At 49.9% G+C, this 16,601-nt stretch overlaps 1 protein-coding gene across 2 annotated transcripts in view; it reads right to left on the bottom strand.

Annotated features, from left to right (window-relative positions):
* SUCLG2 (succinate-CoA ligase GDP-forming subunit beta) overlaps positions 1–14,450 on the bottom strand; it is a 208,714-nt gene extending 194,264 nt beyond the window's left edge. For both annotated transcript variants that reach the window (XM_084901839.1, XM_084901838.1), the window contains exon 1: positions 14,297–14,450. In XM_084901839.1, the coding sequence (XP_084757965.1) occupies positions 14,297–14,374 (78 nt within the window). In that variant the 5' untranslated portion in view covers positions 14,375–14,450. The remainder of the gene's footprint in view (positions 1–14,296) is intronic.
* Positions 14,451–16,601: the final 2,151 nt, after the last annotated feature.

Genomic DNA, 16,601 nt, shown 5'->3' with positions numbered 1-16,601 from the left:
GATGGCATTGGGAAACACACAGAACGTTACTCCTGCCTTTGGGCTAAGTTGCGAAGACAACAAGGCGAGTGATTAGGGTGAGGCACCTGCAGCACCAGGACGTCCAAGCCCAGGCTCTGCAGGGACCTCGCCGCTGAGTGCGGCTCAGACACAGAAGGCCACAGGCAGGGGGAGAAAAGAGAACGAGGCCCAGAGCGCGCCTCAGAATGAACTCTGACTTTCCAAACTCTAAACTGTGTGGCATTTATCGTGTTATTTAGCTTGCTATTTTAAGAAAGCACACCCACCCTCCAGGATGCCCACGGGACAGAATGTCAGGAGGATGCTCAGCCGGCCAGTGTGGCTCAGTGATGGAGTGTCGCCCCATGCACCAGGAGGTGGCTGGTTGGACTCCCAGGTCAGGGCACATGCCTGGGTTGCTAATACCACTGATACCATCCCCATCATTTATTGAGACTTACTGTATGCCCAGCACAGCTGACACATGAAGAAAATTAAATTCTGGGAGCTCATTTAAGTTCCCTGAGCAAGGGCCAGGGTCAGAACTCAGAAGTCTGCCTTAAGAACCTGCATTTTGTTTCTGTTCTATTTTGTTTGCCTTTCTATTAATTTAGTTACTATTTTGTCCCCAGCTTCAGAGGCCTAAATGACAAAATTGTAAGGTATTCAGTCGAAGAAGAAGGAGAAGAAGGAAGAGGAGAAGGAGGAGGAGGAGGAGGAGGAGGAGGAGGAGGAGGAGGAGGAGGAGGAGGAGGAGGAGGAGGAGGAGAGGAAGGAAGGAAGGAAGGAAGGAAGGAACAAACAGAAAGTTTGTGCCTTTTTCCTAACCTCTCTCTATTTTCTCCATCCCCCGCGCCCGGGCTTGGGTTTTAACCACCAAACTATAAATGCTTCACAGTCTAGTTGCAATATTTGCTACTAAAGCTGAATGAGGACAAAGTCTCTAATACACCAGTTTGATTCCATATGACAGCCATACACAAAGGAAAAAAACAAAAACACACACAGATTTCTGTTCCCCGTGACCATAAAAAGTTTCCATTCCCCGTGTGGATAAAAAGGGGGCCACACCGAACCCTGGCCACGCAGGGGAGGCCCCCATGGCCGCCTCTCAAACTCACAGACATACAGGAAGCACACGGGGTGGTCTGACATAACACTTCCGAACCAAAAGCGAGGCATGGCCGGGAGTCACGTCCCAGGCCTGCGGCCTCCCTGACAAAGGTCACTCTTCAGCTCCCTGAGCAGCTGTTGCCTTTCTGCCTCCAAGATAACAGGCCTTGGGATGTCGGCTCATCTCCTCCCCAGACCCGGCAGGACTCACCCTCTTCCTGCGAGAGCGGAGCCCAGGAGCCCTCACCGTTACCTCTTCCCCACACCACCTCCCTGTGCTGGGGCTGAATATGACCACCCTGTACCCACCCACGGAAAGGAAGCACATGTTTCTGTTTCATTTTTTGTCCAATCCCCGAGGATTCCCCACTTTGCTTTCTGCAGCCCCTAATCTACCACCAATGGAGTTCATGTAGCATCCTTACTTCTGCTCCTTTGACTGTAATGCATAAAATAAAGTGCAAAACTGCCATTGTACAGAGCGGCAGTGCCAACCATTCGGACCTCACGGGCCATCAGTGGTCCGTGGACCACCAGCTGGCAACCATTGCTCCAGAGCATTTTCTCAATTCATTGAGTTTTTGCCTCCTGGCAATTATTGTCAGTCTGGCTCAAATAAACTCATAAAAATTCTCTACAGGTTTGGATAATTCATTACTGTCTCTCCCCCAAAAATGGCCCTGGCTTGCGTGTTAGAACTAAATAATTTCCAAAGTTGCTTACAGTCCTAAGATCCTATAAACCACTGATAGAAAAGAATTACAACCTATTTTTGAGATTCTTTAAAGAGTCAAGGGAAAGCTTTTATCAATTATTTTGCTAAGAAACCACAGGAAGGAAGCTGAGATAAACCAACCAGTTATCAATCACCTGAAGCCAGTTCAGCAATTGTATCTGATCAACATGATATAAACTACAAGGCCGTGACCGATGGAAACATCTCCACATCCCGTATAATTCAAACCTGCAGGAAGGAAGCTCCTGAAGAGAAAATGCATACACTGATTTCACCAAGATACTCACTTTTGAGAGCAATACCTTTCTAATGCAGATGGATAGACAAGCTCAGGAGGGTTATTGGCCCAGGGTCCATGGGAATATTAAGCCAAATGTTCACTATCCCATTCCAGAATCTCAAACGGTTCTTAATTCAGAAAAGCTTAAAAACCAGGATGCCAGGCAGAGTCAAAAAACTTCTGAGTTTACATCAAAAACAAACTACATCCAAAGACCCAAATGCACTGATGTCATTGGACTCGGAAGCTGTAAGTGAGGGACAAAGGTTCAAACCCAGCTTGGACCAAGGCCGCAGGACGGGGCTCCCACGGAACTGCTCTGCCATTCAGGTGCACTGTCATGTAAGTTACTTGTCAAAGACACCTAACAGCCAAAAACCGATTTGGCTCAGTGGATAGAGGATCGGTCTACAGAATGAAAGGTCCCGGGTTCGATTCCGGTCAAGGGCATGTACCTTGGTTGAGGGCACATCCCCAGTGTGGGGTGTGCAAGAGGCAGCTGATCAATGATTCTCTCTCCTTGATGTTTCTAACTCTCTATCACTCTCTCTTCCTCTCTGTAAAAAACCAATAATATATATTTAAAAAAAAAAAAAAAAAAAAAAACGCCTAACAATCCCAAAATTCCAGATTCCATCAGAATAAAATTAAAAGTTATCCAAACAAAATTAACTCAATGCAGGAAGAACAGCTTTCCAACAAATGGTGCTGGAACAACTGACTATTCCTAGGCAATAAATAAATAAATAAATAAACCTCAACCTAATCCTCACACCTTACATAAAAATTAACAAAATGGATCACAGAGCTCCATGTGAAACTGTAACAACATTTAGAAGATAACAGGAGAAAATCTTGTGGATGTAGGGCTTCGTGAAGATTTCTTAGACATGACCCAGCAAAAGCATGGTCCAGCAAAGAAAAACAATGGATAAACTGGACTTCACTGAAATTTAAAACTTGCTCTGTGAAAGAGTCTGTTCAAAGGATAAACAGACAAGCCAGACATTGGGAGAAAATATCTGCAAACCATATATCTGAGAAAGGACTTGCTCCCAGAATAAAGAACTTCTAAAAACAAGACAATCCGATTAGAAAAGGGGCAAAAGAAATGAAGAGACAGTTCAGTGAAGAGGATATGCGGGTGGCAAAAAGCACATAAAAACGTGCTCCACATCCCCAGCCATTAGGGAGATGCAAATTAAGACCACAATGAGACAATAGGACAGTTAAAATTTAAAAATACTGAGAATCCCAAACGCTGGCAAAGATGTGAAAAACTGGATCCCTCATACATGGCTGGTGGGAATAAAAATGAAACTGCCACTCTGAAAAAAGTTTGGCAGTTTCTTAAAAACTGAAATATACACTGGAACTATCACCTGGCAATTACATTCCTGAGTATTTAGCTAAAAGAATAAAAATGTATTTACACAAAGCCTGTACACGATTGTTCACAGCATTTTATGTGTAACTAGAGGCCTGGTACACAAAATTCATGCAAAGGGGGGTGAAGGGGGTCCCCTCAGCCCAGCCTGCACCCTCTCCAATCTGGGACTCCTCGGGATATCCGACTGCAGTCGTACATCCCTTTCACAATCCAGGACCACTGGCTCCTAACTGCTCACCTTCCTGCCTGCCTGATCACCTCTAACTGTCCCCCACCCCCACCAGCCTGATCATGCTTAACCACCTCTGGTTGCCGGCCTGGTCACCTCCAACTGCTCCCCTACCCCCACCAGCCTGGTCACCCCACACAGCCTGCTGTTCAGTCATTTGGTCGTCCTACACTAACCCTGCCGGCCTGGTCATCCTACGCAGGCTGCTGTTCGGTCGTTACTGTGACGGTGTCCCAGACAATTTGCACATTCCTCTACTATTATTATAGATTATTAGTATAGATAGCCAAACACTAGAAACAAATTATCCCTCAGTAGGTGAAGAGTTAAACAAATTGTGGAACATCCATACCATGGAATACTGCTCAGCAATAAAATGCAACAAACATACGCTTTGTGGATGGATACCAAGGGCTTTAAGCTGAGTGAAGAAAACCAGCTCAAAAGGTCAGATGATGTAGAATTCCACTTATGTAGCATATGTTTGGTGGGTTATGATTGGTGGGTTACAGAGGCCGGGGATGGTAGAAGAAGTAGTGATGTGACCATAAAGGGTTAGCATGAGGGGGAGCTTTGGGCTGATGGAAAACTACATGTGAAAAATGGCATAGCACCACACACACATTGTGTCAATAGCCAATTCCCTCTGACTGTATATTTTGATTATGTAAGATACCAGGGGCCCAGTGAACGAATTCATGTACCTTGAAAGGAACTGTGGGCCACAAGGCTGCAGTGGGCCCAGGGGCAGGTCTTGGCCCACCCTCTGCACCACACCCAGCCCCTCCCACCATGGCCCCGGTCCCCTGAATGCAGACTGCCCCACTCCCGTCACCGCCACTCCCACGCATTGATGGCACCAGCCCTGCTTGCACCCGCCTATAGCATGGAGCGATTTGGGACTGGCACCAGAAGCAGGTGCAAGTGACCCCAGTGCAGTCAACAGGTGTGAATAGCGGTTGCTGCCCCGATCGCCCCTCAGGAGCAGGATGAAGTGAAGAAGCCCTCAAGGCCAATCGGGGCTGGCAGCCATTGCTCGCACCCACTGAAGGATCAGGGCTGCTGGCAGGCCCTGGCTGCAGGTGGGAGCCGCAGCCCTGGCACTGACAGCAGGTGCAAGCATCCAGCGGGACCACGGCACAAGGAAGCAAAGAATTTTCAGTAACCACCAGAGGCCTGCCCCAATGGCAGTGACTGGTGCCCCACCTTGGTCTGGTGCCCCTGCTCACTTGCTCCATCATCCCTCCCTGGCCAATGCCCGCCAAGTTTCATGTTTTGCTGTCTGCTGCCTATGCCCGCCATGATCTGAACATGCCCCCTGAGGGTCAGCCCACCTCATAGTGACTGGTTGTTTGTTCGTTCTGCCGTTTGGTCTATTTGCATATTAGGGTTTTATATATATGTATATAAGATAACTACTAGGAGGCCTCTCTATACTATCTTTTCAAATTCCTGTGAATTTATACTTCTTTTAAAGAAGATGCTTTAAAGAAAGCTTTCTAGGAAACTTTTCGGAGTTGAGTAAGATTGATAAGTAAACTCCATCTTGCCAATTAGTCATTATTGAATCCTCTCTTCTCTTTCCTGACATTTAGCCCATCAGGAAATATGAGTCTCCTTACACCATGCTTCCAGAATCTGACCACCTCTTCTCATGTGTGCTCAGCTCTCTGATCTAAGCCCACTCATCTCTCCTCTGGATTACCACCTGGTCTCCCTGCTCACACACACAGCCAGTTTATTGAGGACACCGAGAATCCTACCTGAAGCCAGTGTTGGGGGGCCAAAAACAGGCCCAAATGAATCTCTTTTATCTCTGTGGCATCTGCCAGCACCTAAAGCAGAGTGGGCTCATTCCTGACACCCACCAGCGCTTTTCCCAGAGGCCGTCACCCTGGGTAGAAAACCTACACAGTACATAGTTTTTACTTTCAGCTGGTCTCCCCATCATTCCACAGAACACTGCTGCTGATTTCCATCCACTGTGCACTTTTATTACTCCTTCTCAACTGCGGCTATTACTCCTTTTTTCTTTCATTATAACCCTCAGAATTGATTTCACTTTTATGTTCATTATTGTTCATTTATAATCAGCTTTTGATTGCATGCTGACTATTCTTAAATTCCAACTTTATACTCCTGAAGAAAACAGCGCTTGGTATTATGCTCTGATTATAAAATCAGATGGATTAAGTTATATAACTGTTTTTAAAAAGGCGTGAAACACAAGTTTTAAAATGCAGTTCTTTTGTTTAACCTTGAATGAGCTTTCTGAATAAAAGAATGGTTAAGAACTAGGTGAGATAAGAAAGAAAAAATAATGAGGTGTTTGTTGTTGTTTCTTAAGTAAAAGAAAAGTACAAGAACTCACTCATTTGAATAAGCAAGGCTCTGTATGTATTTCAATTTCTTACTACTGTTCAAAATACTCCTGGAACTCTTATTTGGGAAGTGGTATCATGTACCACATCCTTGGAATATTTGTCTCGACTGCAACCCTCCTTCCTTTAAACTGACTCCACTTTCAGAAATGGCCAGGGATGTCTAACCCAGCACTGGAGGATGAGGTGGTAGGAAAGTGTTCTCATTCAAAACAAGTGCATAAAGCATAAAGCAAGACGGGCCGTGGCCGAGCAGCCGCAGAAGAAGACAGGCATCTGGAGGCTAAGCTCAGGTTCCAAGCGCCAGGGGAGAAGCTCAAGATGAGCCCGGCGCTGGCACAGGGCGCACCACCACAGCCACGGTCCTCATTTCCTCGCCGGCCACGTCATCACAGGAGTATTGGCCTCCTATGGTGGCGATGAGGACTCGGCCCCCATGTGGACACAAGATGGCCACCACAAGATGGCCAGCAGGGGAGGGCAGTAGGGAGGGACCAGGCCTGCAAGGGAAGACAGTTGGGGGTGATCAACCCTGCAGGGGAGAGCAGTTAGGGGTGACCAGGCCAGCAGAGGAGGGAAGTTGGGGGCAAACAGGCTGGCAGGGGAGCAGTTAGACATCAATCAAGCTGGCATGGGAGTGGTTAGGGGCTGATCAGGCTGGCAGGCAGAAGCGGTTAGGGGCAATCAGGAAGGAAGGCAGGCAAGAGTTGGGAGCCAGCAGTCCTGGATTGTGAGAAGGTTCCCAGATTGGAGAGGGTGCAGGCTGGGCTGAGGGACACCACCACCGCTTCCCCCATGCATAAATTTTGTGCACCAGGCCTCTAGCATTTTATAAAAAACATTGTTGATGTAAGAAATATGCAAAGCTGTGGGAGAAAAAATAATTTAAGCCAAGTTTATTTGTTCATTTTCACATTTGCTTCTTGACCTTTTGGCTAAGCTCAAGCAAAGTCCTGCTCGGTGGCATCCTTGGCCTGAGACTGCCACAGTCTACCCCACACAACTGCAACCACCCCCTCCCCGGGCTTTCCTCCCCTGGTTCCCGAGGCCTGCCATTCTCCTAGCTTCCTTCATCAGCCTTCATCAGGCTGACCTGGCGTGGGCACAAAGGGCCGCCCCACCTGCCAGGCAGGCGCATCCCAGGCGGTGCCAGCGCACAGAGGTGGGCGGGCACTAAATCCATCCAGAAGTCCAGATGCTTCTGCAATCTGAAATGCCATTCACTTCACTGGATGGCTTAGTTTTGCAAACTGCTGAATGAGGGTTTCTGTCAGTAGTTTAGACAATGTGAAATTAGCCCCACAGCAGACAGGGCTGTCAGACTGTGACCGTTCACTCATATAAGGAGTGAAATGTAAAGAATTTTTTTAGTTTATTTGCTGGGAAGCAAGACGTCAACTGCTCTGGAGAATCAGCCTGCAGTTACTGTATGCACCTGAGATTCATGAGGGACTCAGGAAAGAGTACGTGAAGGAGGGAGAAAGCCGGGTGGGGCAGACTGGACTGCATGGCAGTAAGACTATGTGTTCTCCGAAGGTGGTTACGCCTTTATGGGGCCACTCCTGGCATTGTAAAGGCATGTTAACCAGAAGCACAAGAACAATGGACGGGGCTGGCTTACAACCACTCACGTAGCAGGCACCGGCCTGGGAATGGCTGCCTATCGTGGCCTGCCCCGTTAGGAATCTGTGATTTATTGCAGGACTCTTGTCCACACAAGGAGCAGTGAGAAGACCAGTTTTATACACTCACAAAAGCCTCACCATAAACCAGTCAAACAAACCGGGAAGCATCAGGACACACGCAGCATGCCCCGTCACCTCTTTAACGTGCCACTGGGAACCCTGCCAGTCAACCTATGACACGATACTGAAATATGAAAGAGAAAAGAGTATGTCTCACAAGAAAGCACATAAGTCATTTTCACAAAATCACAGATCTATTAAGTGCTGAAAGCCAGGTCTGAGCCCAGACATGTGGTTCTGGTCCTGGTTAAGCCCACCATCCTGGCATAACTGACAATGCTCCCTTTACTCCCGAATGTGCGTCAGTTTTATGGTTCCATACAAAGCCCTCCTCCTCAGGGTGTGAGTGACATGGCCGGCATGCCCTGTGGTCCCAGCTGCCTCTCCCGGGACTCGGAGGCACCAGCAGCCCCTGCACAGCCAACTCCGTACTGCACGGTGCCAAGAGGCCCAAACAAAGCACACTGGGAAGCACACATGGAGCAGCACAAACCTGAGCACGGTCCCAGCCAGGCAGAGGGAGCGCCCGGCCTGCGCGGAGCCTGCTGTCTCCTTTGTCTTGGGAACACTCACTTGGCTACTTGTTGAGATGAGATGACTTCCCAGGAGACCCTGTTTTCCCACGTAATCATTCTCTCCTGAGAAGTAATTAATTCCCAATCATTAGTTACTCTTCATTGTGACCAAAAAAAAGCGGTCTGAAAGGCCATCTGCCATCACCTTAAGCTCTGGCACATTAGTCCAGCACCAACCAAAACCGCCAACCAAAACAGGGAACAATAAGAGAATCCTCGGAAACGTGGGAATGGACAAAAGGAAGCAAAGCAACATGAACATGTGACCTTGAAGGGAAGACAGGTGAGCAGCAGGCCAGGAAGCACAGAAACACAACGGTGCTCTGCATGGCTCCGGCCGCCCCCACCCCGCTCTCAGAGCCCTGCTCCTCTCCTCGGGGTCACCGTCCGCACAGCCTCCCACCGGCTGGCCCGGGCACAGGGGTGGGCACCTCACGCAAAACCAGCCCAACTTTCAGCCAACCAGCAACCCGAACCTGGGTGCAAAAGGATGAGACAGACCGTGGAGACATTCCTGTTACTGGGCCTGTGACTTTCTGAGACAGGAGCTGGATGAGAGTGCGGGCAGGGGCTGGAGGGCCATGGGAATGGACAGGTCCTGGGCAGACAGGAGTTTCAGAGATGTTACCGCGAGTAAGCGGCCAGTGACTGGAACGGAAAAGCACAGAGAAGCCGGCACAAGGAAGACTGGTCTTGAGTTATAATGTGAGTTGCTTCCAATAAACCTTTTCCCCGCCCTGGAGGCAAGTCCTACGTCTCACACCCTCTCTCAGGGACGGTACACAGCCTTCACCACAGTTCTGCTCTATGGCAGAGGGCAGAAGCCAGCAATGGGCACCCAGCAGGGAAATCGGGGGTCTTGTCCAGGGCATCCCCTTTTCAGCGCCGATCTTTCTTCTATCCCATCACCACCACCGGGTGCATTTTGGTTCAGCGACTATAAACCTGTTTTCAGGGGCAGTCTGGTTACACCTGTTGTCCAGGTGAAATATTTCACAGTGTTCAAGCGCACACTCAAAAGTATCCCAATTTGGAAATAAATTATTTTGTCACCCTAATTTTAGTTCAAGCCCCATCTTCTCCCATTTTATGTGCCACTGGAGGGGAAAAACTGTCAACCAATCTATGACACGAGTGTACAAACACCTCCAGTTCTCAGAGAGGCGGAAATGTGAGAAAGAAGAAAGGGAGTCTTAGATGATGTATTATAGAAATGTACACCTGAAACCTATTGTAGTGACCAATGTCACCCCAATAAATTCAATAAAAATAAAATAAAACTATAAATGAATCAGAAAACAAAGTAAGTGAGTCTTGTAAGAAAACGTTAAGTGTTGAGAACACAAAGGTACTCAGTGTCAAAGGCAAGATCTGAACGCAGGCAACCTGGCTGCAGTCCTGCTTCCAGCCTTCTGTGCTGGTGTAATGACGAATGGCACCGAGTGGCTGGGAGTCCCCCAAGTGATCTCCGTTCAGTCATTCCTCCCACCCACTGAGCAACATGCAGAAAAACACCCTAACACACAAAACTGCATGATCCCAACATCTAACACCTTCAATGGCTCCCACTGCCCGCAGAACAAGCCCTAACTCCATTTCCAGATTCACAGAATGTTGCCGCTACTCATGTCTCCAGCCTCCTGTCTCACTGCTCCCCACCCCCCACCCCCAAACCCTACAGGGCAGCCCCGAGGTTCCCCCGGGCCCTGGAGGCACAGCCGTGGACAGACAGCCCAGGAATGGAAATGGGACAGGCACATGGAGAAAGCTTACACACCTACTCTTGTGCTTTGCCACGTTTGCAATATCAGTTTAACTTTCCAGCAAATCCTTCCCATTTCTAAAATAACAATAAATGTTAAAAGGTGAATATTAGAAACATTCTATTCAAGACTAATGCCTAAGTGATACTCATTTGGAATAGTTTCTAGAAAAGGGCCACAGCTGGCCGCCTAACCAGCACACTGATCAAGGTCTGCACTCGGGCCACCGGGAAACACCGCCCTCCGTTACCATGGCCCACGTCTACCCTGCAGAGCAATGCGAGTTCACAATTCCTCCCGCGTCCCTGCAGCCCTGAAGGCCGCTCCGTGCTGGGCAGGCAGTGAAGGGCATGGACCAAGCCCTTTGGGGCGGGTTGTGATTAGTTTGTTCTTTACATGCCCCCTCCCCCCTTCAAATCTTTGACACACGTGAGGTCCGGAGCCGTGGCTGCTAAGTCAACACCAGGATGTGCAAACGTTTCTGGAATGAGCAACAGCAAGGTTGGTGCAACTGAGCGGCCTGCCCCGGGGCCCTCCCGCTGCCACCCTGAGCCTCATCAGACGTTGGCGCCATCAGTGGAACAGCGTCCCGCAGCTCCGCTGGTGACGGCTTTGTCACCAATCCCCTCTCAGACCCGGGGCTCCAATTCTCTGCCCTCAGGTCCCCCGGATGTAAACTGAGAATAATCACCTGTCTCACATGGTTGTAGCCAGGATTAAATGAAATAAAACAGAAACCCCAAGCCAGTGCCTAACCCCGATATAGCAGCAAAAATAACTTTATCAATTTGAGAAATGAAAATTATTCTAGTTTAATAAACCTTTAAAAATGCAAACTTAGCTTCAAATCCACTGGGAGAAATCACTGCTACACCCACCACCTATCCATAATGCCAAATGTCATACACATCATCCTACTTGATCTTCGTGACCATCTGTGAGAATTATGCCCTTTCAGAGAAGAACTAATTGAGGTTTTATCAAGTTCAGTAATTTGCAGAGCAAGAACCGGGCAGACCAGAATTGGAACTTGGTTCTATTTGAACACAGAACTCATTCCCTTTTCTCCTTCGTTACTGTTTCCCAGGCCCCAAAGCCAGGACTGGGGGGGGGAGAGGGGAGCCAGGACAGCTGCTCAGCGGTGATAGCACCGCACCTGAGTCAGCACAGTCCCAGCACTCCACTGGGGGCGAAGGCAGGGGAAAGGTGAGCATTGTGTAACCGAAAGTCAGCCCAAACAGGAGCCTTTGGCAATCCAGCATAACGTGTTAACGTGTTAACAGCAGCAGGTGGCTTATCAGCAAAGGCAGGTGAGAGGCGAGGCGCACTGTGACTTTAAGCTAGTGGCCATGTGAGCCCCTGTGCCCCTGCTCCCTGACATGCAACGTGAAGGCAGGACAATCTCTCCTGCAGGAATGCTCTCAGGGCTAAGAAACAACGTGCAGAAATAGTGCTGCACAGCCTGCCACAGAGGAATGAATACTCCTGTCATTATTACGAAAGCCCTTTCACAACTGCACTTCCTCCGCCCTTCCTCCCTCCCTCGCCCAAGTTACCTGGGTGGTCCCTCACCTTGTCACTCACCTGCACTGCCCAGAGCAAACCGTCTGCAATGGCCCCTCTGGCTCCCCTGTTCTCTCTCCTCGGCCTACACACGCAGCCCTCTGTCTGCAATGCCTCCCGCCTCCACCTTCTTCACCAGACTGACTCCTGGTACTGTCTCCTAAAATCTCATTAGTGTATTGATTTTACCATTTGCTCAAACATGTACACATCTCTTAAGTTCTTCAGACAAAACATTTCCATCAAATAAAAGAAAGCAACGTATCAATTGGCAACTCCAGACTGAGCGGTAAAGAGAGGTCAAGGGCGAATGATCGGGGGTTACTTATGCAATTTCTGTCCCTCTCCAAAATACACGGAGTTTCAGCTCCTTTCTGGGCTCCGTGCCGGCAGAACTGGGCCAGGGGACAAGGGCAGCAAAGCCCTCCCTCCTGTGGGCCTGGGAGCGCCAGCAGCCACCACAGAAATGTTTCATTTACGGGAAACACCAATCTGACCCAGGAGCTCTGCCTTCCAGGCCTTCCCCTCACAGGTTAATAGGGAGCGTCTACATTATCTGAGACACGTTTCCTTTCTCTTCTAGGCCAGAAGGCAGGTCCAGGTGAAGTCCCAACCTCATTGCGGCTCCACAGCCTCGTTGAGCTGATAGTAACAGGCCCATGACCTTTAGTCCTTCCCTACAGACTGACACACATCAGCCCCACCGGCCTCTCCGTGAAGGGCAGACAGAGGAGCGGCAGCCATCATTCTGGAGTTTACAAGTTCCTTCCACCACGTTCACCTCTCTCCCAGGTCCGGACAGAAGCTCTGGGCTCCGGGGAGAAGCAGAAAACAAGGACTCCAGGCTGGGGCCTGGCGGGAGGAGTTTCCCACAACGCCTCTCTCCAGTCCTCTGACAGAACAGCTCTGCAGACTTCACCCAGCTGTTCCAGAGGCAACCAGACCACACTTAGAATCACGACTAACCATTGAAACGCAGCGCCTTGACCATTGAAACTCAGCGCCCTCACCAAGGCGTCCGCTAAGCCGCGAGCTATGGAGCGGATGCATCTCACGCCATGGCTGGACCTGCTATATTAGCTGCCATGTCCCACAGCGCCCTGTCCTGGCTATTCAAGGTCTATCTACCAGGATTTAGGTCTGAGAGAAGACTCCTAACCATGTAGATCTAAACTGTGCCATGGAGAGTTTCAAAGCCAGACTAGCTGGATCCAAATGGAGTGCACAGCAGTCAGGAACATGCGGTTCAGACCCTGCTGCGGTTCACCAACTCAACAGCTTTGGGCAAGTCACTAAATCAAGGTTACCGGACGGAATTAAGAGGCTGGAGAACTATTTACCGAGTTTTCTTGCAAAACCAAGGGTAGCTCTCCCCAACCAGGTTCTCAAGAGCTGTGCTCAGGCTCCCATTTCTTGGTTAGGCAAGCAAGAAGTCCTACATGTCAGTTAAACACCTGTTTCTCTGTGTTACTTCCTTTGCTTGAATGTTCATACCCTAAGCCCATTTCTTACCAAGTCAGGCCTACGCTCACAGTTGGCACCTCAGTCTTGTTTTCTGTCACACCTACACAATGGACAGGACTTGATCACCTGGAGGCATTCTCCTCACTCCATATTCCCAGTTATTAGTGATTTCAATCAGACAAAACCACCGCACCTTCCACCACCCCACCATACTGTCAAGTGCCTAGTAAGGGTATCACAGTAATAAGTATTAGCACCTTTTAAATTTACATTAACAAAAGAAGAGAAATGAGAAGTCAGGAAATGAAAGAGGGAAAAAAAACTTCGCAGATGTCAGCATTAGACAAAGCTTAGACTCTAACTCAAAAACTCATTAGAAGCTATCTTTAAATTTTCTTAAAAACTATACTGTGCATGTCCTTGGTTAACAGTGCACGGGTGCCCACTTGCTTCTCATCACTTAAAAGTGGGAAAGTGGACAAGTTAGTGGCTTTGCTGTGCTTTCTGTACAGGAGGGAAGGGAGGGGGCAGTGCTGCGGCTGAGGGACTCCTCCAAGTCCCACCACAGGCCCCCCCTGCCCAGGGCCTCCCTCCCTTCTGCAGTGGTCAGCGCCCCTGGACAACGAGCTCCAGCCGCCTCTCAGCACCCAGGCCCAGGGCTTTCACTCTCTGTGAACAAGAAGCCGGTGCTCCGACGTGTGTTCGTGAGGGAACTGCTTTTTACTGACTTTCCCGCCGGCCCGGCTGCGCGGAGCGGGCTGGACGGGCTGCGGCGGGTGCCCACGTGGCCGGAGCTCCGGGCGCGGACGGGAGAGCGAGTCGCGCCTCGGGCTCCGGGGCGGGAGGGCCTTCCCTCCGCTGGCGGGAGCGCTCAGCTCGGGCCGCCGGCGCCGCGGGACACGGCGGCTCCAGCCGGGACCCCGGCCGCCACCCCCTCGGCCCGGCCCGCGCCGCGTCGGGTGCGGGTCCCTCGGGCGCCCGGACCGAGCACCGCGCGCCGCGCCCCCGGGGCAGCAGGAGGGGACCGGGCAGCGGGCTCCGCCAGCGCCCCGCTCACCTGCGACCTGGCCGCCAGGAGCCGCGGCCGGAGCGCCAGGTCTCGCAGAAGCGCCCGCGCAGCCGCCGGGGACGCCATCTTAGCAGGAACGGGGAGCGGGGCCGGAGGCGGGGAGGCCGGGGGACGAGAGGCCGGAGGCGGGGAGGCGGGGAGGCCGGAGGCGGGCCCGTCAGCCCCTTTGTCCCGCCCCCTCGCCAAGGCCACGCCCACAAGGCCAGGATCGGCCCCGCCTACAAGGGCCAGTCCCGCCCACAAGGCCCCGCCCCCGCCACGTGCCCCGCGCGGGGTGCCGGCCGCACTGGGTGGGGGATCCCTGGCGCAGCTCCCCTGCCATTGGGGGCCGCGGTCCCCAGCCCGGCCCCAAAGCCGCTTCAGAGGCGGGTGGTTGGCGCTGTGCTACGGGATGCAGTTTTGAGCAAATGCAGATCCCGCCCCCAGCCCTGCAACTGTGCGGCTTCACTTGTCCCCGGGGACCTGGGGACAAGGGCCTGCTGCTGGCTGCAGGAAGGGCTCCGCTGACCTGCCCACGGCTGACCCGGCCTCCCAGTGACCTCTGGTCAACTCCTGGGTCACTGAGCCTGGCCTGGCCTGGCGACGTTTGAGCTGAGACTGGAAGGGAAAGGGAGCACAAGGACCTGGTGAGGTTGTTGGAAACCCTCTGCACATGAGCAAGCCTTTTCTTTATCTTTAATGGATGGTGAATGCTAAACTTAATGGATGGTGAATGCTAAACTGAAGGATTCTAAGCCCTGCCTTCACCATCCCAAGAGCAGACAGACATTTGGAGTTTACCAACTCTGAACACTGATCTGCAATAAAAAGTATTGTGGCAAATATGTCCAGTGCCTGCCAAGCACTTTACAGATACGAACTAATTCAGTCAATATAGCAACCTTTCCAGTAGGTACATGTTAACGTATATATGTGTGTGTGTGTGTGTGTGTGTGTGTAGTATATTCAAACCTGAAAGAATTTTTTGTGAGTTTATTTGAGCCAAACTGCCAGGAAGTGAAACCTCAAGACATTGAGATAGTGCTCTGGAGAAGAACGGTTTTTCACCCAGTTTTAGACATTAAAATCAAAGGAGGAGACATAAGTGGGTCACATGAACTCCACTGGTGATAGATTAGGGAGGTGTGAGGAAGCAAAGCAGGTAAGCATCTGGGTTTGGATAAAAACTAAAATGATAGACATATATTTATTTTACACAGGTGGGTACAGGATAGTTAACAATCAATGATTAACATGATAACAATGAGAAAATTTGCCCTGAGGAGTCCAGAAAAAAAGGGAATTTGCAAAGCCTGATATTCCTCAGGTATGTTATCTTAGATGCCAAAATACAATGGGCTCACTAAAGATCATAGTTGATCTTTGTCAGGGAAGACACTGGCCTAGGACAGGACTACCACTATAAACTGCTTTTTACCTAAAAGGTTTTAATCTCAGACCAGCGTTTGCGGTTCCTTTAGGTCTCTTGAGTTTGCAAGGCCGCCACACAGGCCTTCCCTGAGTTAGCCAGGTTAGCATGTGGCCCCTTTTTCGTCAACAAAGGTTTTGTTTTGTTTTTTAGTTTGAGAACTAAAAAAAAAAAAAAAAAAAAAAAAAGCAAACTAAGCCATAGACAAACTCTCAAGTTATTCTGTAACTCAAGAGACAGATTACTCTGCTTGCCTCCATTGGGTTCCTAAATATAGAAGAAAAAGCTAATAAATTGTAGGTGCAGGGGTGATTAAATGCTGCTTCCAGAGAACCTGGACACACTGGTGCAAAACCCATTTTCTACAAGGGGTCTGGGTCAGCTGTGACATAGAAACGTTGACTGAGGGCAAATAGACAGCTAGTCTATGCTTTTTCTCTGCCAAAATGGCAATGCAGATCGCTTGAACAGAGACTGATGTAGACAAAAGGGGCCACATGCTAACCTGACAAGCTCAGGGAAGGCCTGTGTGGTGGTCTTGCAAACTCAGAGGCCTAAAGTCACCAAAAAGGATGGTCTGAAGTTAAAACTAACTAAAGCAGTTATAGTGGGTAGCCAAGTCTCAGGCGGTATCTTCCCTGACAAGGTCAGCCTTTGCCTTAACTGAGCCTATTGTCTTTTTGCATCTACGATAACATAGGTAACATATCCTTGAAATGTCAGGGTTACTTGTAACTTCCCTTTTTTCGCCCCCAGACCCCAAAGGACACAACCAAATGCACTGGGCCTGGAACAGAATCCACAAATTCCTTTATTCTTATTGTTATATTAATTGTTGACTGTTAACTGCCCTGCACCCACCTAAGTAAAAGAAGTGTCTATCTT

This window comes from Pipistrellus hanaki (genome assembly GCF_964339955.1).
Source record: "Pipistrellus hanaki genome assembly, chromosome: 13".
In the NCBI taxonomy this organism is placed as follows: domain Eukaryota; kingdom Metazoa; phylum Chordata; class Mammalia; order Chiroptera; family Vespertilionidae; genus Pipistrellus; species Pipistrellus hanaki.
This window is presented reverse-complemented; position numbering and strand designations above follow the sequence as displayed.